Source organism: Salvelinus sp. IW2-2015, linkage group LG4q.1:29, assembly GCF_002910315.2.
Source record: "Salvelinus sp. IW2-2015 linkage group LG4q.1:29, ASM291031v2, whole genome shotgun sequence".
In the NCBI taxonomy this organism is placed as follows: Eukaryota; Metazoa; Chordata; class Actinopteri; order Salmoniformes; family Salmonidae; genus Salvelinus; species Salvelinus sp. IW2-2015.
This window is the reverse complement of record NC_036842.1, coordinates 31262348-31288150: the sequence shown is the minus strand read 5'-3', so window position 1 is coordinate 31288150 and position 25803 is coordinate 31262348. Positions and strand designations below refer to the sequence as shown.

At 43.2% G+C, this 25803-nt stretch overlaps 2 protein-coding genes across 5 annotated transcripts in view; one reads left to right on the top strand and one right to left on the bottom strand.

The window, feature by feature from the left end:
* Nucleotides 1–10512, top strand: part of LOC111961811 (epidermal growth factor-like protein 7) — a 31162-nt gene extending 20650 nt beyond the window's left edge. For 2 of the 4 annotated variants that reach the window (XM_024147035.2, XM_070442834.1), the window contains exons 4-8: nt 2704–2990; nt 3199–3399; nt 8562–8638; nt 9574–9736; nt 9887–10512. In XM_024147035.2, coding sequence (XP_024002803.1) covers nt 2704–2990; nt 3199–3399; nt 8562–8638; nt 9574–9736; nt 9887–9906 — 748 coding nt within the window. In that variant the 3' untranslated portion in view covers nt 9907–10512. Of the gene's footprint in view, nt 1–1368; nt 1805–2703; nt 2991–3198; nt 3400–8561; nt 8639–9573; nt 9737–9886 lie in introns of those variants that run through there. The other 2 variants (XM_023984360.2, XM_024147036.2) reach the window with 2 other exon arrangements.
* A 5408-nt stretch (nt 10513–15920) lies between these two features.
* Nucleotides 15921–25803, bottom strand: part of LOC111961810 (1-acyl-sn-glycerol-3-phosphate acyltransferase alpha) — a 19353-nt gene continuing 9470 nt past the window's right edge. The window contains exons 3-6 of the mRNA XM_023984356.2: nt 17972–18147; nt 17536–17631; nt 16492–16564; nt 15921–16323 (exon numbers count right to left, since the gene is read on the bottom strand). Coding sequence (XP_023840124.1) covers nt 16157–16323; nt 16492–16564; nt 17536–17631; nt 17972–18147 — 512 coding nt within the window. The 3' untranslated portion in view covers nt 15921–16156. The remainder of the gene's footprint in view (nt 16324–16491; nt 16565–17535; nt 17632–17971; nt 18148–25803) is intronic.

The following is a 25803-nucleotide window of genomic DNA, read 5'->3' as shown; positions in this document are numbered from 1 at the left end:
TAAGGGGGGGGGGGGGGGGGTTAGAAGGATTACTGTTATCCTATCCTAGGTATTCCTTAAAGAGGTGGTGTTTCAGGTGTCTCCGGAAGGGTTGATTGACTCCGCTGACCTGGCGTCGTGGGGGAGTTTGTTCCACCATTGGGGTGCAGGAGCAGCGAACAGTTTTGACTGGCTGAGCGGGAGCTGTACTTCCTCAGAGGTGGGAGGCGAGCAGGCCAGAGGTGGATGAACGCAGTGCCCTTGTTTGGGTGTAGGGCCTGATCAGAGCCTGAAGGTACGGAGGTGCCGTTCCCCTCACAGCTCCGTAGGCAAGCACCATGGTCTTGTAGCGGATGCGAGCTTCAACTGGAAGCCAGTGAGAGAGCGGAGGAGCGGGTGACGTGAGAGAACTTGGGAAGGTTGAACACCAGACGGGCTGCGGCTTCTGGATGAGTTGTAGGGGTTTAATGGCACAGGCAGGGAGCCCAATCTTGAAATGTCTGAAATACACGTTAAATAATGTGTCATATCTCCATGGAAATGTATAATTAAGGGATCCACAAGATTAGATACTAACAGCTGCTAACTAAAATGTGTAGTTTAACGTATAGGCATGGCCTACCAATGGGTCCTTTTAGAAAAGCATATCTGGTGCTTGATGCAGTTGGGAGGGGCTCGATGACATCTCCTGGCAGCTCTGGCTCACTGTCTTGCTCAGAGCCAGAGGTCTCTGTGTCATCCCTTGATACATCTATTACATTAAAACAACACAAGAACCATTAGTGTATAATAACAATAAAAATGCCACAGCCATCAAAACAAGAACACACATGAATCAACAACCAACATTTTAAAGTGAGGCTTAATCTGACAATCATCTATTACAAGCTGAAGCTTAACTTAAATTCTGAACTGGGCATGTGACTGACTGCCTTGTAGATGCTTTGACCTGGTGGTGGTAGACTGGGTCCTTGTGAAGTCTGACCACACTGACTCTGACTAGCCTCAGGTAGGGAGCTGCTCTGGGGTCTGGTGGTGATGCAAGGGCTGGGGTCTGTTTGCACCTGATCTGCCTGTTTGTGCTTCTTTAAAAATAAGTCTCTCTCCATTTATTTTCATGTTAATTGACCCTATGCAAAAATAAGACAGTCTATGCATCCAATTACCCACATTTTTGTCCAATCTCAATCTACATTACAAATCCCCATTATCATAACTGTACCTTTTAAAATCAACTACCAGCCTAAGTTACTAGTTAGATCATGGCTAGCCCGACTCTGCAGTATGTAACTGAGCTAGCTATAATTTCTTACACCTTTACAATAGCAAACAGGCTATCTGCAAATTGTGGTAATCTTTTGAGTAACAAAGGCAGCCGATAGGTCTAGAAGGATGAGAGCAGAGGAGAGAGAGTTAGCTTTAGCAGTGCGGAGCGCTTCCGTGACACAGAGAAGAGCAGTCTCAGTTGAATGACTAGTCTTGAAACCTGACTGATTTGGATCAAGAAGGTCATTCTGAGAGAGATAGCAGGAGAGCTGGCCAAGGACGGCACGTTCAAGAGTTTTGGAGAGAAAAGAAAGAAGGGATACTGGTCTGTAGTTGTTGACATCGGAGGGATCGAGTGTAGGTTTGGCAGACTTAAGTCATGCGACTTAGTCATGCGTACATTTTTTTATTTTGGGGAATCGAACCCACCATCCTGGCATTGCGAGAGCCATGCTCTACCAACTGAGCTACAGAGGACCACATATTTAGCATTGTCTATACAGTCTGACCTCAGCCAACCTCATGTAATACATTCATCTCTGACACAGAAGATGTTAAGGTGAGTTTATACAATGTTCTACAATGTTTATTTGTTAGCTGGGCTACACTCTAAAGAAGGTAGACAGCTCCTGATATGTTTTGACAGACCTCCAGCAGAAGACCTGCCGCTGTCCTCACCACCGCTGTCCTCTCTACCTCTGTCCTCGCCACCGCTGTCCCCTCTGTTGTCTCGCTTTCTCTGTTCATCTCTCTCTACCCCCCCCCCGCCTCCATGTCTCTCTGGCTCACTCCCTCTTTCTCCCCCCTCTCTCTAGGTCTCTCTTTCATATCATACTCATACACAGAAGTGGGTCATGGCGGTACATATTTTGGTGGAATATAAATATCAAGCAATTTGTAACTACGGGAAATGAACAGCCAGCCCACAGAGACCACTGCTGTGTTTATCTTGGACAACCTCTCCCTCTGTGCTTACGCACTCTTTCATTCTTTCCCTCCTTCATCTCTCTCTCTCACTCTCGCTCTCTCTCTCCGCGGCAGATTGCTCCCAGCCGACAACTATAATTATAAACTTTTCTTCCCACCATGAGACTGATGTTATTGATTAATTTGTGAGACATCTTTCGTGAGGCTATTTTTCTCTTTCCCTTTTTCTCTCTCACTGAGGACAATGCCAGGAAACATTTCAGCAGATTTCAGTGAAACAGAACCCAGAACTGGCTTGGTGTCAACCTCACCCCCTGCCATCCTTTCCACATCCTCCCCCTCTTGTCACACACACTTGGTAACCATTGGTCCATGGTCCAGCCTAATATACCTGTGTGGAGAAAACTCTAGGAGCTCTGCACGCACACAGTGTTTCTCAGAATCATTACTCAAACCTATTTAAGTGGCTCTGTGTGGGCAGGAAAGACCTTGTCTGACCTAGCTGTAACTTTCTGTTGTGTGTTTCTCCAGGACAGTGTACAGGGTGGCGTACCGTCAGGTGACCAGAGCAGTGCCAGTCTCACACTCTTACCCAGAATGCTGCCCGGGTTGGCGACGACTCCACTCACACAACTGTAACCAAGGTAATAAGGGTTTACACTCTCCTAGCATCCCGTATGTGTGCATGTTCATTTTTGATTATTTCTCTCTGTCCTCTCCAGCGGTGTGTGGCCAGTCCTGTGTGAACGGAGGAACATGTTTAAGACCCAACCACTGCGCCTGTCCTCTGGGATGGATGGGTCGCCACTGCCAAACAGGTACACACACACAGTATTGTACAGCTAACCTAGTGGATAGCTGTACAATTCAGTCCCATTCAAAATCCTATTTTCCCTAACCTGTACTCTTACCTTTATGTTAACCCAAAAACCTAACCTTAAACCTAACCCTAGCTACTAACCCTTGACGTAATTCTAACCCTAACAATATCAGTGACACCCAGTCTCTCCTCCCTCTCTCTGTCAGATGTGGATGAGTGCAGTGAGCAGCAGCCCTGTTCTCATCAGTGTGTGAACATGGCAGGCAGCTACCACTGTGTGTGTAGAGAGGGCTACAGGCTGGCAGGAGACACACACTCCTGTGAGAACCTTCCTCCTCCTCCTGCCTCTTCCACCCACCCCAGTCAAGAAGCAGCAAACGATCACAGACCCCCCTCCAGTGATACAGGTACACCTCCACCATTCTCCTTATCCGCAGACATGATAATCAATCGCGTGTGTGCGTGTGCATGGGTGCTATGTATGTGTGTGTGCAAGCGTGTTGTGTGCACGTACATGTGTGCTATGTGTGTGTGTGGTGTGTGTGTGTGTGTTGTGTGTGTGTGTGTGTGTGTGTGTGTGTGTGTGTGTGTGTGTGTGTTGTGTGTGTGTGTGTGTGTGCACGCGCGTGTGTGTTTGTTGTGTGTGTGCACGCGCGTGTGTGTTGTGTTGTACGTGTGTTTCAGCAAAGCCTCCAATGGGAGTGAAGAAGAGGACAGACAAGACCACAGCCAGGCTCTTGGTCCATTATTACTTTTGGTACGCGCTATGCCAAACTCTACTCGTACGTGAGTAATAATGCACTGAGACTGGTACAGACTGCAAAGTGGACCGCATGCAGTCAATAACCAACAAGGTGTGGTGGTGTATGTTATGACCAGATGGACCACACTGATAACCAGTATAAACAACGTTGATAGACCAACTGCGGTCAGCAACCAACAGTTGTGGTCATGTACAGTATGGTATGACCTGATGAACCATGCTGATAACCACTGTTTAAACATCAGCTGGCTGTTTGATGTAGACCAGGGATGGCAGCTTTGATGGGGTGGAGGCCACAATAAATCGTAACTCATGATGAGGGGCCGCAGTGGCTCGTGGGTCACATTCCATACCCACACATGCAGTCAGAGCCAGCCCCTGGCTTTTGGGGCCAGGTGCTCTAAGCTAAATGTTGTTCTACTATTGTAACTATTTTTTATTTCACCTTATTAAACCAGGTAGGCAAGTTGAGAACAAATTATCATTTACAATTGCGACCTGGCCAAAGATAAAGCAAAGCAGTTCGACACATAAACAACACAGAGTTACACATGGAGTAAAACAAACATACAGTCAATAATACAGTAGGAAAAAAAATAAGTATATACAATGTGAGAAAATGAGGTGAGATAAGGGAGGTAAAGGCAAAAAAAATGCCATGGTGGCGAAGTAAATACAATATAGCAAGTAAAACACTGGAATGGTAGATTTGCAGTGGAATAATGTGCAAAGTAGAGATAGAAATAATGGGGTGCAAAGGAGCTAAATAAATAAATAAATACAGTAGGGGGAGAGGTAGTTGTTTGGGCTAAATTATAGATGGGCTATGTACAGGTGCAGTAATCTGTGAGCTGCTCTGACAGCTGGTGCTTAAAGCTAGTGAGGGAGATAAGTGTTTCCAGTTTCAGAGATTTTTGTAGTTCATTCCAGTCATTGGCAGCAGAGAACTGGAAGGAGAGGCGGCCAAAGGAAGAATTGGTTTTGGGGTGACCAGAGATATACCTGCTGGAGCGCGTGCTACAGGTGGGTGCTGCTATGGTGACCAGCAGCTGAGATAAGGGGGGACTTTACCTAGCAGAGACTGTTAGATGACCTGGACCAGTGGGTTTGGCGACGAGTATGAAGCGCGGGCCAGCAAACGAGAGTGTACAGGTCGCAGTGGTGGGTAGTATATGGGGGTTTGGTGACAAAACGGATGGCACTGTGATAGACTGCATCCAATTTATTGAGTAGGGGTATTGGAGGCTATTTTGTAAATGACATCGCCGAAGTCGAGGATCGGTAGGATGGTCAGTTTTACAAGGGTATGTTTGGCAGCATGAGTGAAGGATGCTTTGTTGTGAAATAGGAAGCCAATTCTAGATTTAACTTTGGATTGGAGATGTTTGATGTGAGTCTGGAAGGAGAGTTTACAGTCTAACCAGACACCTAGGTATTTGTAGTTGTCCACATATTCTAAGTCAGAACCGTCCAGAGTAGTGATGTTGGATGGGCAGCAGGTGCAGGCAGCGATCGGTTGAAGAGCATGCATTTAGTTTTACTTGTATTTAAGATCATTGGAGGCCACGGAAGGAGAGTTGTATGGCATTGAAGCTCGTCTGGAGGGTTGTTAACAGTGTCCAAAGAAGGGCCAGAAGTATACAAAATGGTGTCGTCTGCGTAGAGGTGGATCAGAGACTCACCAGCAGCAAGAGCGACATCATTGATGTATAGAGAAGAGAGTCGGTCCAAGAATTTAACCCTGTGGCACCCCCATAGAGACTGCCAGAGGCCCGGACAACAGGCCCTCCGATTTGACACACTGAACTCTATCAGAGAAGTAGTTGGTGAACCAGGCGAGGCAATCATTTGAGAAACCAAGGCTATCGAGTCTGCCGATATGGATGTGGTGATTGACAGAGCCTTGGCCAGGTCAATGAATACGGCTGCACAGTATTGTTTCTTATCGATGGCGGTTAGGATATCGTTTAGGACCTTGAGCGTGGCTGAGGTGCACCCATGACCAGCTCTGAAACCAGATTGCATAGCGGATAAGGTATGGTGGGATTCGAAATAGTTGGTAATCTGTTTGTTGATTTGGCTTTCGAAGACCTTAGAAAGGSAGGGTAGGATAGATATAGGTCTGTAGCAGTTTGGGTCAAGAGTGTCCCCCCCTTTGAAGAGGGGGAAGACTGCAGCTGCTTTCCAATCTTTGGGAATCTCAGACGACACAAAAGAGAGGTTGAACAGGCTAGTAATAGGGGTTGCAACAATTTCGGCAGATAATTTTAGAAAGAAAGGGTCCAGATTATCTAGCCCGGCTGATTTGTAGGGGTCCATATTTTGCAGCTCTTTCAGAACATCAGCTGACTGGATTTGGGAGAAGGAGAAATGGGGAAGGCTTGGGCGAGTTGCTGTGGGGTGTGCAGTGCTGTTGACCGGGGTAGGGGTAGCCAGGTGGAAAGCATGGCCAGCCGTAGAAAAATATTTATTGAAATTCTCAATTATAGTGGATTTATCGGTGGTGACAGTGTTTCCTGTCATCAGTGCAGTGGGCAGCTGGGAGGAGGTGCTCTTATTCTCCATGGACTTTACAGTGTCCCAGAACTTTTTTGAGTTTGTGTTGCAGGAAGCAAATTTCTGCTTGAAAAAGCTAGCCTTGGCTTTTCTAACTGGCTGTGTATATTGGTTTCTAGCTTCCCTGAAAAGTTGCATATCACAGGTGGGGGGCAGTTGCCCATCCCTGATGTAGACCTTTCTTCCCCATCTTTAATATAGGAAAACTTCTTACCATTCCAAAACGTTTCTTTAGTATCCAGTGAAACATCCTCCTCTCCCACACTTTCACACACTCAAGCTATTCTCTAAACTGCTGCATATCACTGAAGAAAAGGAAAAAAACAGCTCCCATAGATGTGCTGTGTTTGGTGTAACTTAGCAACAGGCTAAAATAACCTCCCCTGTCTAGAAGTGGCTGGATGGAGCCCAAAGAAATTCCCATTTCTCTCAGACTGTGTTAGCCAGTAAACTGTAGTACGATGAGCACACAGTACAGTACTGTACACACATAAAAAAATGAATAATTTCCTCTAACATAATCATTTCCTCTACCTTATGTCTGTCTGTCTAGATAGAGATATACAGGATAGATTGTCTTACACACTAAAATACACAAAGAGAGAAAAACAGCAGTAAAAAAACATATGACAGATTGTACTTGGTGAAGGTGACGCAGGAGGAATATGTGCAGGCTCAGTATAGTTCTGTTCTCCTGGCCAACAAAGTGCAAGGCCAGCAGGCTGCTGCAGCATTAACATCAGCAGCAGTATTGTCTTGGTTAATGGCCCTGTTATATCCAGGCTGAGGTATGATGTTGATGAAGATAAATGCCCTGCTCAGACCTTAATAGCTCTCGTCTGAATCCCTCCATCTTTTTTCTTCCTTCTCGGTCTCTCTTCTTGGCCGGAACTTGCGTTCTCATTCCAGTTTCATCAACTTCATCTGCTGGGGGTCGCCCCCCCCCACCTCCCTCCCACCCCCTCCTCCCTTTCGACTCTTGTCCCAATAGTCCACATCTGGGAGAGATTGAGCTGTTCTCAGCCTTAGCTCCGTGGCTGACCGGGGGAGACGTGGGGTTTGTACCCAGCTCTGAGCCCATAGCTCTGGGGACCTGTCATGGTGAGCAGGGGGACACTTGGTGGCTGGTTGGGACTCAGGCCAACTTAGTTCACCCCTCCTTGTCTTGTAACTGATACAGGACAACATGTTTAGCTATGATGGACTGTGTGTCTTATTCATAGTGCCCTCTCTTCCAGTTACATGGTGTGTGCGTGTGTCATTTCCCCATATCCTCGGCCCCTTTTGCAGTCTTAAGTTATGGATTTTTTACCGCCTTCACCCCTAGCACTGAATTCCCCAGCCAGCTTGTGGTTCTCTTCCCATTTGTTTCATAGCTCTGAGACTGAGGCCCCCTGTCTGCATATGAATCACTCTGGAGCAGGATCGGAGTAAGATGCTGAAGTCATTATCTATCTCGAAGACATGTCACAAGTCTAAGCTTTAGATAGAATTGGAAGGATTAACCGCACTCTCTCCCACCCGTTCCACTCTAAAAATTGTCAAAGACTCTAGCCACCCTAGTCGTGGACTGTTCTCTCTGCTACCGCACGGCAAGCGGTACCGGAGCACCAAGTCTAGATCCAAAAGGCTTCTTAACAGCTTCTACCCCCAAGCCATAAGACTCCTGAACAGCTAATCAAATGGCTACCCTGACCCCTCTTTTATGCTGTTGCTACTCTCTGTTTATAATCTATGCATAGTCACTTTAACTCTACCTACATGTACATATTACCTCGACAAACCAGTGCCCCCGCACATTGACTCTGTACCGGTACCCCCTGTATATAGCCTCGCTATTGTTATTTTACTGCTGCTGTTTAATTATTTTTTACTTTATTTTCAATTTTTTACTTATCTATTTTTTTACCTAACACTTTTTTTTCTTAACTTCTTAAAGCATTGTTGGTTAAGGGCTTGTAAGTAAGCATTTCACTGTAAGGTCTACTACACCTGTTGTATTCGATGCATAACATTTGATTTGATCTGTCCCCAAATTTTTGTAAACTAACCCTACTGTCATATTCAGTAGGGTTCACTGTAGCAAAATGTTTTGCAACAGAAAATAAAAATCTATGTTCTTATTGAAGCTGGTCAGGTAGTACCTCAACTTTTTGAAAACTATTTCTCCCTATACACAACCCCATTGTGCAGATAGAGGGTGTCTTAAATACTGGTGATCCACAGTGTGATTGTGTGTGTTGTCTACAGGTGGAGGGTATGGGCTGACTGAGAACGTCACAGAGGAGGTCCAGAGCCTGAAGAACAGAGTAGAGCTGCTGGAGCAGGTACAACTGCTCTACCATCACATGCATACACAGCTTTGTTTTGGGGAATTTTCAGGACTTTCTGGGGAGTAAAAATGTATTCCCATTCAAAATTCTATTTTCCCTAACCCCAAACTCTAAACATAACCTTAACCTCAAACACTAAACCTAACCTTTAAGCCAAAAATAGCATTTTAACAAATTCAGGACATTTAAAAAATATATATATATATTTTCCTACCTTGTCAGAACATTCTAGTGACTTGTCAGGAGATTGTGGTCCTGATAAAGTAGGAAGACGTGTACACACACATTCACACGCTCTCTCAAACAGGCGTACATTCCCTCTCCCTCCCTATCCTTGTAAAGTCCCCCTTAAACCCTTACCAGTACCCCTCTAGCATCTCCCACCCACTCTGAGCCAGCGCCAGGCAGACACACGTTAGACTGTTACGCTGGTGTATTATCAAATACCACTCATGATGTAATCATGAACTTTGTTAACCAACAGAGAACACACGCACTCACAAAACCCAGCATCCTTTGAAATGCCAGACTGTCATAGTGACCTTTTAAACGTCTTTTTAGTTTTTTTTTGTCATGTCGTTAATGCTCGGTGGATTACAGTAAAAGTGAATGAGGAGATGCAGGCAGCTGAAGTGGGAGGATCCGTATAATATAGCAGTACTTTCACATTACAGCGACCGCTGTGATGGCGAGACGGATTGTGTTGGGATTTGTTGCCAATAGGAAAATAAATGAGTTGATTTCTCTGTATTGCTGTCATCCTCTCTGTTGTTGTGTTAGTCACATACACTAAACCACTTCATCTTTTCTCCTTGCCACTGCCCTTCTCTCCCTCTTCCCTTCTTTCTCCTCTCTCCTGCCTCCCTCTTCTCTCCCCATCTCCTCTCTCTCTCCATCTCCTCTCTCTCCTTCCCTTTTCACCTCTCCAGAAGCTCCAGTTGGTCCTGGCCCCTTTCACCAGTCTGTTCCCCATGTCGCTGGACGAGGGCGTGTCTGAGAGAACCAGCTTCCTGTCCCACTCCTTCCAGCAGCTGGATCGCATCGACTCGCTCAGCGAACAGGTTGGCTTCCTCGAGGAACGCCTCGGAACCTGTGAGTGGATAAAGACAAAGTTTAAAACGTTTTTTTCATTGTACTCCTCTTGTTGGACAGTACAAAGTGGCCATATAATGGCTTGAAGTGGATGTGAAGTGATTTGGTTGACTATGGATAGTAACATTGATTTCTCCTTTGTTGCTAAAGGTTCCTGCCAAGAGAATTAGAAACAACAGGACTGGGTCACCCTCACCAACCAGATATCTCCACACAAGTCTGAGTCCACAACAATAACAGTAGGAATGAATGCCCCAGCCCAGCGATATGGGAGGATGAGGAAGAACATTAGTAGAACATAGGCCTATTCAGTGTTTGTGTATTCCTGTTCCTATACCAGCCCAAAGGCTAACTCAAACACTAGCTCTATGATGGGCAACCCTGTCATGTGCTATATGTCAGTGACACATACAACCCATTTACGTGTCCCTTTCCTTCACTCCCAACAGCATAATTTCATGTTATTGCTGTATTACGGAGACATAGAAGAGCATATAGCATCACCACCTGTGACGGTTACAGGGGCCTCATTCTCTCATTAGCACATTACCTGAGAGTCAAAGTTCAAACTGCCAATTTCACTCTGAAGTATCTGGTTTCCATGTTTTAGGTTCACATCAGTCCACTGTCAGAGCCCCCATGGTGGGGTTCGCATGGACATCTGTATTTATGTATTTAAGTTAGAATTCCTTGTGCTTATTTCATAGAGCTACAATAGACAGATTTTTTTTACCTTGTTTTGTAACCTTTTGTAATAAAATTGATTAAATCAAAAATGTCTGGTAGAGGATTTGTTTGCGCTCCACGTGGAAGAACAAGAGATCTCATTTGAACACATTACTAGTTGCCGATTTCAATTCTATGGAGAGTTAAGAAACAGTCATGCGTGGTCCAAATCCCATCTGCAAAGCCTGGGTCTCCACGGCTAGGAAACACACAGCAATAAAGCACTACAACAGCTCCTTAAGAAATAAAAATGACATTTATTATTTTCCAAAGAATTCATCAAACATGTTTAATCAAGAAACACTACAATGGGCTTCTGTTGTCGTGTGTGTACGTCTAGGCCACACAGACAGCTCAGCAGGATGTCATAAGACAAGACGCCTTGGCCAGCTCAATGCGTCATAGTCATCTAAAGCCAACAGATTACACTTTAATTGCTTTGGTGAAATTCATAGAATATTTTGATAAGATTTTTTCTTTTTAAATATAACCACAAACTCAACATGAAAAGTGCTTTATTCATATTTAGAATACTTTAAAATCTTAAATAATTTTGTAAACAGCCAGATCAACCAACCAGGCTCTCCAAAGTAGTGCTGCAGAGCCTGTTGAGTTAACATATGATCGTCATTGAGTCAATGACGCTTTTAGCTGACACACTAGAAAGTTAAGCTACAAAACATCATGAAAATAATCATAAAAAGATTAATAGGCTAACTATTGACCATTGTCTAAAAATCAATGACAGTATACATTTGGTTGAAACCAATTTGGTAGCATCTTTGATGAACATTCAAACCTCTGTAAGATTTTTAAAAAGACACCACTGCATTAAGATAACAACCATGAAAGGCTTACTATTGTTAATATATACTTCTATTAACAAAAATGAATGTCACAGATGTATTTGATATCTTCAGACCGACTGGCGTTTGTATATTCCTTACATGGTGGTACTGGCCTTCAAGGACGAGCCTTGAGTTGATTTACTCCTCAGAACCAAGTAAGCCAAAAGCCCAGCAGGTGCCGGTAAAGCTACTGTAGCCAATCGACTATGAAGAGGCCTCGTATACAGGGTTATTACCAGACAAAGCATAGATGTTTTCACTTCTACAGCATAAGCGGCTCAACAGGGTTGGAGTTAATCAATTCAGTCAATTCAGGAAGTAAACTGAAATTCTAATTAAACATGTTTCAGAGAAGCACTGAGGATAATTGAAGTAGATGTTTTTTGGATTGACTGAATTTAAATTGATTGACCCTCAACCATGTTCCTCAGAAAGTTTGGGTGCACAACAAAGAAAAATGCTGGAGATAAAATTAAGTGTTCAATTACTTTACCTTCATTTTAAATAAAAACAATGAATCATTGACATTTCTTTGTGTCAGAAACCAACTGTATGCAAAACAACATTCCATTGAAATAAGTTATACTTAAAATTTAAAAAAGATTGAAAAATAAAAAGAGTTAAATGCAATAAGTAGTACACAAATAATCCTGAAATACATTCTCAGACCGGTGTTTTTGACAGGCAAAAAGCTTCAAGCGATGTCATTTTAGCCAACTGTAATGTAAAGGCAGTGAATATTAAAAATGTCAAGATCTGGATACAAATTATAAGAAGCTGCGTTGCCATACATTAAAAGTATTTCAGTCACTCCAGTCATCTGTCTACTAATTACAGAATATAAAACCTCTCACAAGTTTACGAACTTCAATCCCAACTTTGATTATTACTACCTTGAATACAAGGCCAAAAATGTTCAGCCAATTCCTCGCTTCCTTTAAAAATAGACCACGCCTTTTCCCCACAGTCAGAGTTCTACATATCATACACCATCCATCGATAAAAACAAAATGTAATATTCTCAGTTCTGTTTTGGGTATCATAATTGATCAGAAAACCACAGTATGTATTGATAGACATCTATGCGTGTATCCCTCCTCTTCCCCATTCCCCTATAATTAGGAAAAGCACCAGTTTATCAAGTATAAAGCCAAGGTAACCACTCTGACAGCAGCCCTTCTTTACTGAACAAAAATATAAAATGTAACATGCAAAGTGTTGGTCCCATGTGTCATGAACTGAAATAAAATATCCCAGAAATGTTCCATTGGCACAAAAAGCTTGTCTCTCAAATTTTGAGCACAAATTTGTTTACATCCCTATTAGTGAGCATTTCTAAATTGTCAAGGTAATTTGTCCACGTGACAGGTGTGGCATATCAAGAAGCTAATTAAACAGCATGATCATTACACATGTACACCTTGTGCTGAGGACAATAAAAGGCCACTAAAATGTGCAGTTGTCACAACACGATACCACAGATGTGTCAAGATGAGGAAACATGCAATTAGCATGCTGACTGCAGGAACATCCAACAGCTCTTGCCAGGGAATTGAATGTTCATTTCTCCACCATAAGCCACCTCTAATGTCGATTTAGAGAATTTGGCAGTATGTACAACTGGCTCACAACTGGCTGTGCCCCTGCCCAGTCATGTGAAAGCCATAAATTAGTGCCTAATGATTTTATTTCCTGATTTCCTTCTATGAACTGTAATTAAGTAAAATCTTTAAAATTGTTGCATGTTGCATTTATATTTTTGTTCAGTATAGTTATTACCATGTAACAATAAGGAACATTTGGCCAGGCAAAGAATGCACAAGACTTAGCTAATAAATGTTACTGTGCTGTTAAAATGCAGCGATTGTTTTAGCAATTGATAATTTACTGGGGGGGGNGGGGGGGGGGGAATTGTACAACATATTAGGGTTTATGTAACATAACTATGGGGACTGCTATCATGATGGTTACCAAAATACAGGTTGGTGTTCAGTTTGAGGAGAATTTGATTCACCTCTTCTGAGATGTGTTTTTGGGGTGTAGGCTGGGACAAGCAGGGTTTATAAGTAGTTAGTAAAAACTCAAGATTAACATTAAAACAGAACTTAACCACATCAAACAAGATCAGATGATCAGACTCCTGATATCATCACGATACCATCGTCTCCGCAGTGCAGCAAGGACTCCAGACTTTCCATTGGAAACCGTAAAACCGATCAATCACTAACAGATCACTGTGTTACATTTAAAACACCGCCCTCAATAGAACACTTTGTACTGTACCCGTGTTACATCTAGATCACTTCCCAATGTGTTACTGTTAAAGCACTAGCACACTTTTTCCAACAAAAACCAGAGTTCCTATTAGACAAATTCAAGTAGGTCCCTCCGTTTCATTCAGTTTGCTCCATTTGCTTTGTTTGGCTCTTAAAACAGTATCCGTTGCAAGATGTAATGAATACATCCTAGAACTCTTACACTTTGGAGCAGTTTAGATTGAACAGTTGGACATCGCACTTCTTAAAAATCACCTTTTATACATCTTAAATAGGTTCTCCATGCACGAAGAACAGAACTTTAAGACATAAAAGTCACATTAAAAAAATTAACACAAGACCATACGATGTAGATATAAATAAAGAGAAATATAGAACACAGCTGAAAAAACAACACTTCGCTCAATGTTACATGCAGGTTATTTCTTAGGCGGATAGAAAATAAGAATGAAGAAAATCTGTGTAGTACACCAAAAATGCACAACGTTTGGAAACTGATAAGTCCAGTAAAGTCCAAGAATTCACTGAGGATGGTTCTTGTCTTCGTTGTATCCCTTGTTGTTTGGCGTGGTACAGTATATCAGGCATGGTACTGTATATCATGGTACAGTATATCAGGCATGGTACAGTATATCATGGTACAGTATATCATGGTACAGTATATCAGGCATGGTACAGTATATCATGGTACAGTATATCAGGCATGGTACAGTATATCAGGCATGGTACATTATATCATGGTACAGTATATCATGGTACCGTATATAAGGCATGGTACAGTATATCANCATGGTACAGTATATCAGGCATGGTACAGTATATCATGGTACAGTATATCATGGTACATATCATGCATGGTACAGTATATCATGGTACCGTATATAAGGCATGGTACAGTATATCAGGCATGGTACATTATATCATGGTACCGTATATAAGGCATGGTACATTATATCATGGTACCGTATATAAGGCATGGTACATTATATCATGGTACCGTATATAAGGCATGGTACAGTATATCAGGCATGGTACATTATATCATGGTACAGTATATCAGGCATGGTACAGTATATCATGGTACAGTATATCAGGCATGGTACAGTATATCATGGTACAGTATATCAGGCATGGTACAGTATATCATGGAACAGTATATCAGGCATGGTACAGTATATCATTGAGCTATTGTGATAAGGTGGTTGAGAAGCCAGTGTGGTTGGTATGTATGTAAGTAAGTAACAATATAGAGTGGATTCCACTGAGACACAGATAAGGAACAAGTCCCTAAGTCTACTACTGTTGATCTCATCTCGTTCCTCTGTTGCCCTCCACCTCCCCCTGGTCCCCCAGACCCCATGGTCCCCCTCTTCTTCACAGAGACAATAGGCTGGAATGCAGAACAGGGGAGGGTACACTGGGGTTGGGTGGGATGTGGTGTTGAGCAGGGGGAACTGTTGTGTGTGCATGTTAAAGCAGGGTGGTTGTGTGTTGTGCGTGTCTGAGAGCGCATTAAGAAAAAAGGTTAGGCAGCACCAGAAGAAGGTATAAATATCCACTGGCGACATTTACGAAAATCTAAAGTCAAGCCGGAGGAAGGGAGAGGGAAACAAGCGAAAGCACAACTACTGCCATAAAATCAGACAACCATAAAGCCACTTAAAAACAGATAAACAAAACAAATGGTGAACAACAGAGCTATCCAAAAGGAATGCATGATGAACCCACATCACATCCATACCATTCTAACCTGCAGATCAAACAGAGCTGCTGCAGTGAGAGGTCAGGGCTGGAATGTACTAGGCTGGGTCAGACCAGGAACCAACCTGGACCAGGCCAACACATCAGAAAACAGAGAAGAGTTCATGACGTAGACCCGGTGTGTGCGTTCTGTCCTGGTAGAGATACACTCAAATATATTGGCACCCTTGCACGATTCACTATGTCTTTTATGGTAAGTTGACATTTTCAAAACATTTGGTGTAAACACATGTATTTGTTTGATTTACAACTGCACAGGACCAATACATTTTTCTTCTAAAATTGAGATTTTTCACCTCAAAAGTAAAAAAAAGATTGCCTGAACTAAATTATTAAAAATTAATTTGGTTGGTTGGAAGCAATTGTCTTGTTTCGGTGTCATTTCTCTCACCCGTGGTAAGTTGCAGGTGCCTTAAGGGTAAGACAGCCATTTAACCAGTTTTGAAAACAGAACATTCTGCGCCATTGTAAAGTGCGAGGGTGCCAATATATTTGACTTAATTTGTAAGTAGGAAGGTAGGGAGCTGGGACTATGTGGAGGGGAGAGAAGAGGGGGGGGGGGGGGGGGGTGTCATTTCTCTCACCCGTGGTAAGTTGCAGGTGCCTTAAGGGTAAGACAGCCATTTAACCAGTTTTGAAAACAGAACATTCTGCGCCATTGTAAAGTGCGAGGGTGCCAATATATTTGACTTAATTTGTAAGTAGGAAGGTAGGGAGCTGGGACTATGTGGAGGGGAGAGAAGAGGGGGGGGGGGGGGGGAAGAGTTTGGTGTCTTGGACAGGAAAATGAGGAGGGAGGTTGTTCATGTTTAGTGGTGCAAGGAGGGCCCGTTGCTCTGGGTTACGGGGGCAGAGCCAGAGATGTCTAGGAAGACGGAGCGCATGAGGTCGTAGGACTTGTCGGAGAGGTCGGCCACGTCGTCTGACGTCATGCCCTTCGTCTCAATCTTCGGAAGGATCTTCAGTGTGATGGTCCCTTGTTAGAGCATAGCATAGCATAAACATCAATATCATCACAACAACCCTCATCATCGTGTCTGCATGGAAGCAAAGGACAACTTCTTTCGATAAATAATATCATGAGCCATTAACGTCAAGAGTAGCTGGATAACCCCTTTTCAATATGAACTACAAACATCTGTACCTGAGTTGAACTGCTTTTCTTTCCGTAGATAGAAGTTACTGTAGGAGGAGAACACGATGGGAATGATAGGAGCCTGGAACAGAGACAGAAGCAAGAAAGAGAGAGAAGCAAGAAATAGAATTACCATGACAGTTCGTTCCACATTCGATTTAAGCCCAGGGTACCAAAATACCATTATTTTTTCCAAGATCACAAACCAACAAGTATAATCTACTTTTTAAGGATGCTTCCCTCCCTCAGGCAAGACAAAGACAAACATGAACACACAGACAAAGACATGCATGGCTGACTGGCCTACACAGACTGTCGGTACACATATCTATGGGCACGCACATGCACCATCTCCTCCAGCCCTACCTAGAGATATCGTTAGCTCTGCATTGGAGCACAAGTCATGTGTTAATGATATGGGAAACACAAATATACACCATTCTGCAGAGATCTACTATACGGATTAGGGTTTTGAGTTGACCCTTCCTTAGACATTTCTGTGTTAGTAACCAAGACCTGCTGGTCCATATTAACTGTGTTCCATCTGTTTCTCAGATTTATCCACTGATACACATCTACACACAACCTTTGCGCATGCAGGCGCACAAGGTCTACATTGAATACAGGCTACACAGACAGACTGTACAATAAACACACACACACTTCGACACCTCATAACCTGGAGTGAACCTGCGGTGTCGGTCTGGCTCTGTTTCATGTAACGTTGTTCTTTACATTTATGTCACCCGTCTCCCTCCCTCAGTCTTTCATTCTCCCCAACACTCTTCCTATATCACCCTCCATCTTTAACCTTAGAAACCCTTTCCATTAGGCTCTCTGGGTCTCTCTCTCCCACTGTATTGCTCCCTCTGTCTTTGCTTCTCTCAGTCTCTCTTACTCTGGCTCTCTTTGTCTTCCATCTATGCCAAAGGTAGTGAAAATGTCCTCTGCAATTCATATGATGTTCAGTCAGTATCCATGCTAGGTTGTTAGGTCCCCCTTGTGAACACTGGAATAGAGGCATGCACGCACACACACTGCCCTGTGGCTCACTTGCGCTTGCACTGCCAGGTGGAAGGCTCCCTTCTTGAAGGGCAGCAGGTCACCCCTCTGGTTCCGCGTACCCTCCGGGAACACCCACAGACGGATCTACAGGGGGCAAAGGTTAGGGGTCAAAGGTGAGGCCTATGTGGAAGCATGGAAACAGTATTTAAATATCAGTGGTGGAGAAAGGTCTAGACACTAAACCAGAAATAAGCATAGAAAAAAACAAATATCAAGTATTCAAACTTGGGTTAAGTTTCAGGATATACTGGCTTGGGAATGAAATTAATTTGTTGTTCAAAGTCTTATGATCTAACAGTATGTCACTCCCTATCATACATTATTGGGCTTTCAGAATGGAGTTAGTCTTTAGATTGGAAGGCTCCAGAGCACAGCACGGGTTTCCGAATTAATCCGGTCTAATAGGTTCGTCCTGTTGAATTACCTGGTCATCCAGCATGGTCTTGGCAGCATCGGCCATGACACTCTTGGCGTCTCTTGTCTTCTTGCGGTTGATGAAGACGATGCCGCCCAGCCAGCACACGATGCCCACAGTGCCAGCGTACACCAGCTCCTTCTTGGCAACCATGGTGCAGCGATCTGGGAGGACCTCCATTAGACCTGGGGGTTGGAAAGGATCTGTTAGTGGATCTGTTACAGGACCTCCATTAGACCTGAGGGAGAACATGATCTTTGAGAGGATCTGTTAAATGGATAGGATCAAGCCTATTAGATCTGTCAGGCATTTACACAGGCAGCCCAATATTTTTTTCACTAATTAGTCTTTGGACCACTCAGATCAGCACTGAAAAAGAGCTGATGTGAAAATATGTGTTTTGATTGGTCAAAAGACCAATTAGTGAAAAAATATAAAAATTGGGCTGCCTGTGTAAATGAAGCATTCAAGGATCTTTAAGATCTGATTGCTGGGATATTTCATCTGTATGAAATCTTCATCATGTTTGGTTGAATCTAAAACTTAAGAACCAACCATGCATGTAACTGAATTAACAGTTTTCCACAATGATTTCATTGACACCACTGAATGATTTGGAATGAGACCAATACCCTGACTACACCGCTCACGTAGCTTGTGCGAGCGATGCAAAATACATTTAGAAATCTATGTTATTCAATTATTGCACCCACACTGATCGCGAGCGTCTGCGTTGCCAAGGGCTAAAATAGAAGTCCTTTCTATTTCTGACGCAGATCGCGCTGCAAGTCCTGCCTCTCCCTGGAAGGAGCAGAGATGATTAGAAACAATTTGGTTGACCGTTTGTGTGGATTAATTGTCAGAGTAGAGGACCTTGTGCATTTCAGGTAAAATAACAACTTAATGTTTATATCCCAGGGCAAATTAGCTAGCAAGTGCAAGCTAACTAGCTAAATTGCCATAAATGTTTAATGCTTTTCGTCCTGTCCCCAAATTAAATGTAATTGGTTCAGAGTTTGTTTTGATATTTTAACCTGCGTGTCCTGATCGCGTTTGGTGTAGGGGGACAAAATAAATGTATGCACGATTGCGCACGCACCCAGCCGGTTTGGGTTCCGTGTTAGGCCTTTAATGCACAGTGGTCTGATTAGACTTGGGCCTTTAAAACAAATTAATCAAAATGTTATTGGTCGTGTACACATATTATCAAAATGTGCAGCGAAATGCTTATGTTTCTTTCTTCAACAGTGCAGTAACATCTAAGAATACAAAACAAATCCCCAAAATAGAAAATAAATTAAGAAACATCAGAAGGAGCGATGTCAAAGTCTGGAATATGTAAGGGATTATCAACGAGGGGATGTGTTTTATGGAAAATAATGAATAACATAGGTTTGTTCGACAACGCACTAACGGAGTGGAACTAACCATCCACAGAGTTGCATTACTTTCCAGAGGACCCATAGCCCCTTGTTGATTATCCCTTACATATTCCAGACTCTGTTAAATTATAGCCATGGTACAATGTCACATTTGCCCCAGAAATGTGTACACTTGCCGGTGACAATGAACTATTGCCATTCAATTATTCCGTGCTTGATATACTGTGTGTTATTGGAAAATTGTGCATGCTCTAGAATGCACTTCAAGCAAATCTGAAAAAAATTATTCAACAATGCCATGGTATAAAAATATGTACACCGAACATAAATGTAACATGCAACAATTTCAATTTACTGAGTTACACAGTTCATGTAAAGAAATCAGTCAATTGAAATAAATTCATTAGGCCTTAGTCTATGGATTTCACATGACTGGGAATACAGATTTGCATCTGATGTTCACACAGTACCAGTCAAAAAAGTTTGGACACCTACTCATTCAAAGGTTTTTCATGGCAACCATGTTGCAGAGATCAAACCCAATCGAGATGGTTTGGGATGAGTTGGACCACCGAGTGAAGGAAAAGCAGCCAACAAGTGCTCAGCATATGTAGGAACTACTTCAAGACGGTTGTAAAAGCAATCCAGGTGAAGCTGGTTGAGAGAATGCCAAGAGTGTGCAAAGCTGTCATCAAGGCAGAGGGTGGCTATAAAAGTTCTAAATATGCTTTATGATTTGTTCATGACCCTAGGGTGGCAACACAAATTATCAATGGGACTTTCTCCACTTATACTTTTCAATCCAACTCCAAACAAAAATAATATTCAGCATTTTCAATCAATCTCTGCATTTCTATTATAATTTCCACACATTATGATGTTTGCAAAAAATATACATTCCTAGTTAATTGGTGATCTGTTGTAAATATGATTATTCTAATTATATAGTTGGAATATCGTGGGCAGGACCAATGAATAAACCAGGGAGGAATTATTGACAGGGTAGGAACCAAAGTGTTGGTCAGTGTTTCCAGGTGACCCTTACTTCATGTAGTTAGCTAGCTATCCAGCCAACATATTAATGCTTCGCCTATTTCTCTCTGATAAGATACCGTTGCACAAACATGCTGTAATGGGAATTTTAATGTTTGTGCTTTTCTTATAACTACATTTCTGTGTTTTATTTATTCAGTGCGCTAGGACCAAGCCAAGGTATAAAAATTCACAAAACTCCCATAGCCTACTTCACAGAGAACATGCCGAAAAGTTCAAACAAAAAGGAAAACAGACGAGGTACTACACAAAGAGAAAGCAGGCATGATTCTCTTACATTTTGAGCTCACGGCAAGATAGCACCAGAGCCTGCCTTACTAACAGGTTCCCACTAGATAACAGCCACAAAGCCATGAATAGCATGAGGTGTGGCTAACGTAAGCCACCTTGAGCTAGCTACCAAGCTAGCCTACAAACTATGTAGCCACAGTAGATCTTCCATACGACGTTGAGAAATAGTGCATTGTAGGTCGTTTAGAAGTGATCTGGAAATAAGTTCATAAATATGTAATAACCCCAAAACATGTTTGTACTTATAGGTAACCAGATCGTGACTATAACTAAGTTACTACATCTTTGACCACACTGTTACATTGGTGAGTAAAAACTCATGCTACCTACCCTTTAAAGCTAGAATGGTGCTCCTAAATAAAATATTTAGGCACATAGGCGAGTAAAATGGTCACACTGTAGAGCCCTGTATTTGTTTGAGGTGGCTGATACAAATCAGTAAAGTTTCACATTTGATTGGTCTGGAATTTGGTACTGGGTCAAGTTGCCATGCCTTGTAGTGAGAGTTATAGGGCTGTCCCCGACAAAAAATAATAATCTTGGGTCGACCAAGAGTCGTCTGTTCCTTCGACTGGTCAAAAATTAAACTTGTATTTTTCGATATGTAGACACACCCTATGCATTTTAATAAAATCAACTATATGTAGGCTACGGAGCTTGTCTGATGCTTTAAGCAGACGTCATTATTTAAAATCAGACACACAAAGGACTCAAGAGGGAGCCAGAAATCAAGATCGCCTAACCAGAAGAAAGAAAACCTGTTCCCGACCCACCTCCTCCAGCTGCTGCTTGCCTTCGCAGATTCTGTCATTAGGCTACTGAAGTGGCCGCTAATAGGCTACACCAGGGGTCGGCAACCTTTTCCATTTGGAGTGCCAATTTTCGATATGTAGACACACCCTATGCATTTTAATAAAATCAACTATATGTAGGCTACGGCGCTTGTCTGATGCTTTAAGTTGGGATGCAAACTGGTGAGGGCCCAAAAAGGTGACACTTTTTTTGCACTGAAACATGCAAACAAATCCCAGGTTTTAACTAATTAAACAAAGAATACGGTGTACATGATCAGTCTGTGTGTAACATAAAAAGTGGTTAATGTGAACCTAACTCACAGCTAAAAAAAATTAAGGAAAGCAATCCAATGTCATTTGTTGCCTAGACTTCACTGCAATGACACTTAAGTCTTGACAAACAAACACAGTAATATTGCAGTTAGACATGACAGCCTTTATAATAGAATGTTTGTGACCACACACACACATCTAAATACTGCACTTGGGGAAAAAACATCTTAAAAGTAGAAATTGTTTCATTCTAACAGGCATTCCATTTTTGCTCTATTATAGTGGCCACTATAGACATCGATCAAGTGCACAAGGCTACATGTATGCAAAAATAACATTCACTGAGTAAAACATTTAATAATCCCCCTCAAATCCCAAAGGTGTTACTTTCAAGTTCAAGAAAACAAAAGCAATATCTTTGGGCTACACTGCACGTTATTACATTGTACAACAGATGTCCACAGGTAGAAAGTGTACAATGTGCCAGTAGAGCATGATACCCTTTGTTGGCATAATTGATCTTTCAGGCAGAGAGTACACCTGGCATACCCCTTTTTATCCACTATATTGAAAGAGGGAAAGTGTGTGGTGTTTCTTTCACCTCTATTGGCATCCAGCATAAGCCAGGCCCAGCTCCAGCTACACTTTATCCCTGAATCCACTTGTTTAACAAGCAACGACCTCATTTTCACCTAATGCTCTCATTCTGAAAATTAACCACATACTGTAGAGGCAAAACATTAGTTCACAGATAGTAGTTAGTTCGTTAGCTAGTTAACATTTTACACAGATTGCCAGGGTCCAGGCAGGAAGCAACTAATGCGTTAACTTGAGGAACGGCAAGGAGTTGTATACCAGTTAACGTTAATAGTATAGCAAATTGGTTAGGTTACTAACGTTAGCTCATCTGACGTTGTAACGTTAGCTAGCTAGCTGTCGGACTTTATTAGCCAGCTAATTTTCTCTGGCTAGCTAACAGAGAATTTGATCCAGCTACTATAGCAAGATACTTAATAATGCTAACAATATTGTTCCACCACACCTTCTCCCTAACCAAAACTTTTTCGGTTACAGCTCATGAAGTACACTTCATCACCTTCTCACCCCCGTCTCCATGGTCAGGCTTCTCACCTACCTCTGTTATCGTTCGGCAAACTGCCTTTACAACCGACTGCTGTCTTTCCAGAGCGCTCGCTGATTCTGTAATTAGCAAATTGGTTGTCTCTTCTCTCTTCAGTCGCGTGCTGCATTCTGTTATGTGAAGGATTGGCTGAGCCTTGGATACAGACAGTATCGCTTACATACGCGCATCACTCGTTCGCTTACAGCCAGTAGTGATCCAAAGCCCCCCCCCCAGAACTTTTCTCATCGGATCTACACGATTCACGTAGGTCACCAAATTTGGATTCAAAATGGCAAATTTCACCGAAAAGATTACTAGTTTGCATCCCTGCTTACCATTTCTATCGATCTGTGTGCCAGTTATGATTTTCATGTGAACATATTCGTGGAACAGTTTAATTTCTTTATATTAAAGTCTTTGTATCTCAAAATCATTGTCATGTGATTAATACAAATTCTATCTAAAAGTAACTTATTGCCTATGAAACTATGAAAGATTGCCTATATAAAGCCAACAAATAAAAACAATGCAGCCTACAGATAGAAAATATCCTGATAAAAATAAATCACATCATGGCCTGTCTGCAAGGAACATGAAGCAATGTATTAACTATCAAATTGGTCCAGCCACAAGCTTGCACTAACAAACTTGCAGCATTGTATAGAATATTCTGGAACCTCAGATTTTCCAGTGCCAGTGAGATCCAGACAGACACAGCTGTAGGCTATTAGTGCAAGGGATAAGAAGTAAACAGGTAGGTCTCTTATGACTTTCCACCAGATCAGGACTTTCTTTTCCCCTTTCACCCTGAGTGGTTATTGAAAGGGAGAGGGCTGGAAAGGTTCAAATAGGCTACATTGAGGAACTATTGTCATTCTCAATGGATGTAAAAACATACTTTGTTTACTTGCCGTTTGATGTGAAGAAGAAATTACTTTGAGAAGCGCCACAGCTCATTAGTGTTGGTGAGTCAAGACACTCAGAAATATTATCAGATCCCCAAATGGGCACATCTATAAACATACATTTGCGCACAGGCTAGGTAGCCTAGGCCTACTTCTGCGCATAATCAGGTGCGCTTCCTTACTCAACATTGAGAGGAGCGCTCCAAAACGAAACAATTCATAAATTGACAACTATTAAATGGAATGAAATAAAACGTGTGTAGCCTAGGTTGTGTAAAACGTGTGTAGCCTAGGTTGTGTAAAACGTGTGTAGCCTAGGTTGTGTAAAACGTGTGTAGCCTAGGTTGTGTGCTCTGCAAACAACGTGTCCACTCCCGACAATGACAACTGTAAAAGACTAATAATAAATTGAATGCATTAACAGAAGTTCCGGTAACCAAAGAAACATTGTAATTAGAAATGATGGGAATTAACGGTACCTGTACTACTGGTGAGCCATCCCCGTGGCCTACACAATGGATTAGTCCACAGACAGGTGTCAATCAAAAATTATCATTTTAACAACTGCCCGACTAAAAAAAGTCTGGGCCCAACAGCCTATCCACCAAACAGTCGACCAGTCGACTAAATAGGGTGAGCCCTAGAGAGTTGTCTGTAGCCAATGTAATCAGTAGTGTATTGATCATTTGAGCGAGTCTGGTCTGTATCGCTGGCATGTGTCTGGATGGTTGTTTGTTTTGGTGTCCTGTCAACCCAGTTGGCCCAACAAAGTGCTCTTTGAGGCCAGGAGCAGAGAGAGAAGCTAGAGGCAAAAGGCCAGGGTTGTTCATGAGGAGGGAAGCTAGGGACAGAAGGCCAGGGTTGTTCATGAGAAGGGAAGCTAGGGACAGTAAGCCAGGTTGTTCATGGGGTGCGAAGCTAGGGACAGAAGGTCGGGGTTGTTCATGGGGTGGGAAGCTAGGGACAGTAAGCCAGGTTGTTCATGGGGTGTGGGGTTGGGAAGCTAGGACAGAAGGTCGGGGTTGTTCATGGGTGGCGAATCTAGGGACAGAAGGTCAGGTTGTTCTCGGGGTCGAAGCTAGGGACAGAAGTCGGGTGTTCAATAGGGGGCGAAGCTAGGGACAGTAACGCCAGGTGTTCATGGGGTGGGAGCTAGGGACAGAAGGTCGGGGTGTTCATGGGGTGGGGAAGCTAGGGACAGTAAGCCAGGTTGTTCATGGGTGCGAAGCTAGGGACAGTAAGCCAGGTTGTTCATGGGGTGCGAAGCTAGGGACAGTAAGCCAGGTTGTTCATGGGGTGCGAAGCTAGGACAGTAAGCCAGGTTGTTCATGGGGTGCGAAGCTAGGGACAGAAGTCGGGTTGTTCATGGGGTGGAACTAGGGACAGTAAGCCAGGTTGTTCATGGGTGGGAAGCTAGGGACAGAAAGTCGGGGTTGTTCATGGGGTGCGAATCTAGGGACAGAAGGTCAGGTTGTTCATGGGGTGGCGAAGCTAGGACAGAAGGTCGGGGTGTTCATGGGGTGTGAAAGATAGGGACAGAAGGTCGGGGTTGTTCAATGGGTGGAAGCTAGGGACAGAAGTCAGGTGTTCATGGGTGCGAAGCTAGGACAGAAGGTCGGGGTTGTTCATGGGTCGGCGAAGCTGGGACAGAAGCGTCGGGGTTGTTATGGGTGTGAAGGATACGGGAACAGAAGGTTCGGTGGTTGTTCATGGGTGGGTGGGAAGCTAGGAACAGAAAAGGTCAGGGTTGTTCTGTCAAGTGGGCGCTCGGGTGGCTGGGGTGCGAAGCTAGGGACAGAGGGTGCAGGTTCGAGTGGAAGGGTTGGTTTTTCATGGGGCGAAGCTTAGGGACAGAAGTCAGGGTTGTTCATGGGTGCCCGAGCTAGGACAGAAGGTCGGGTTGTTCTGGAGGTGCGAAGCTAGGGACAGAAGTCGGGGTGTTCTGGGTGCGAAGCTAGGAACAGATCCTGAGGTCGGGGTGTTCATGGGTGGGAAGCTAGGACAGAAGGTCGGAGGTTGA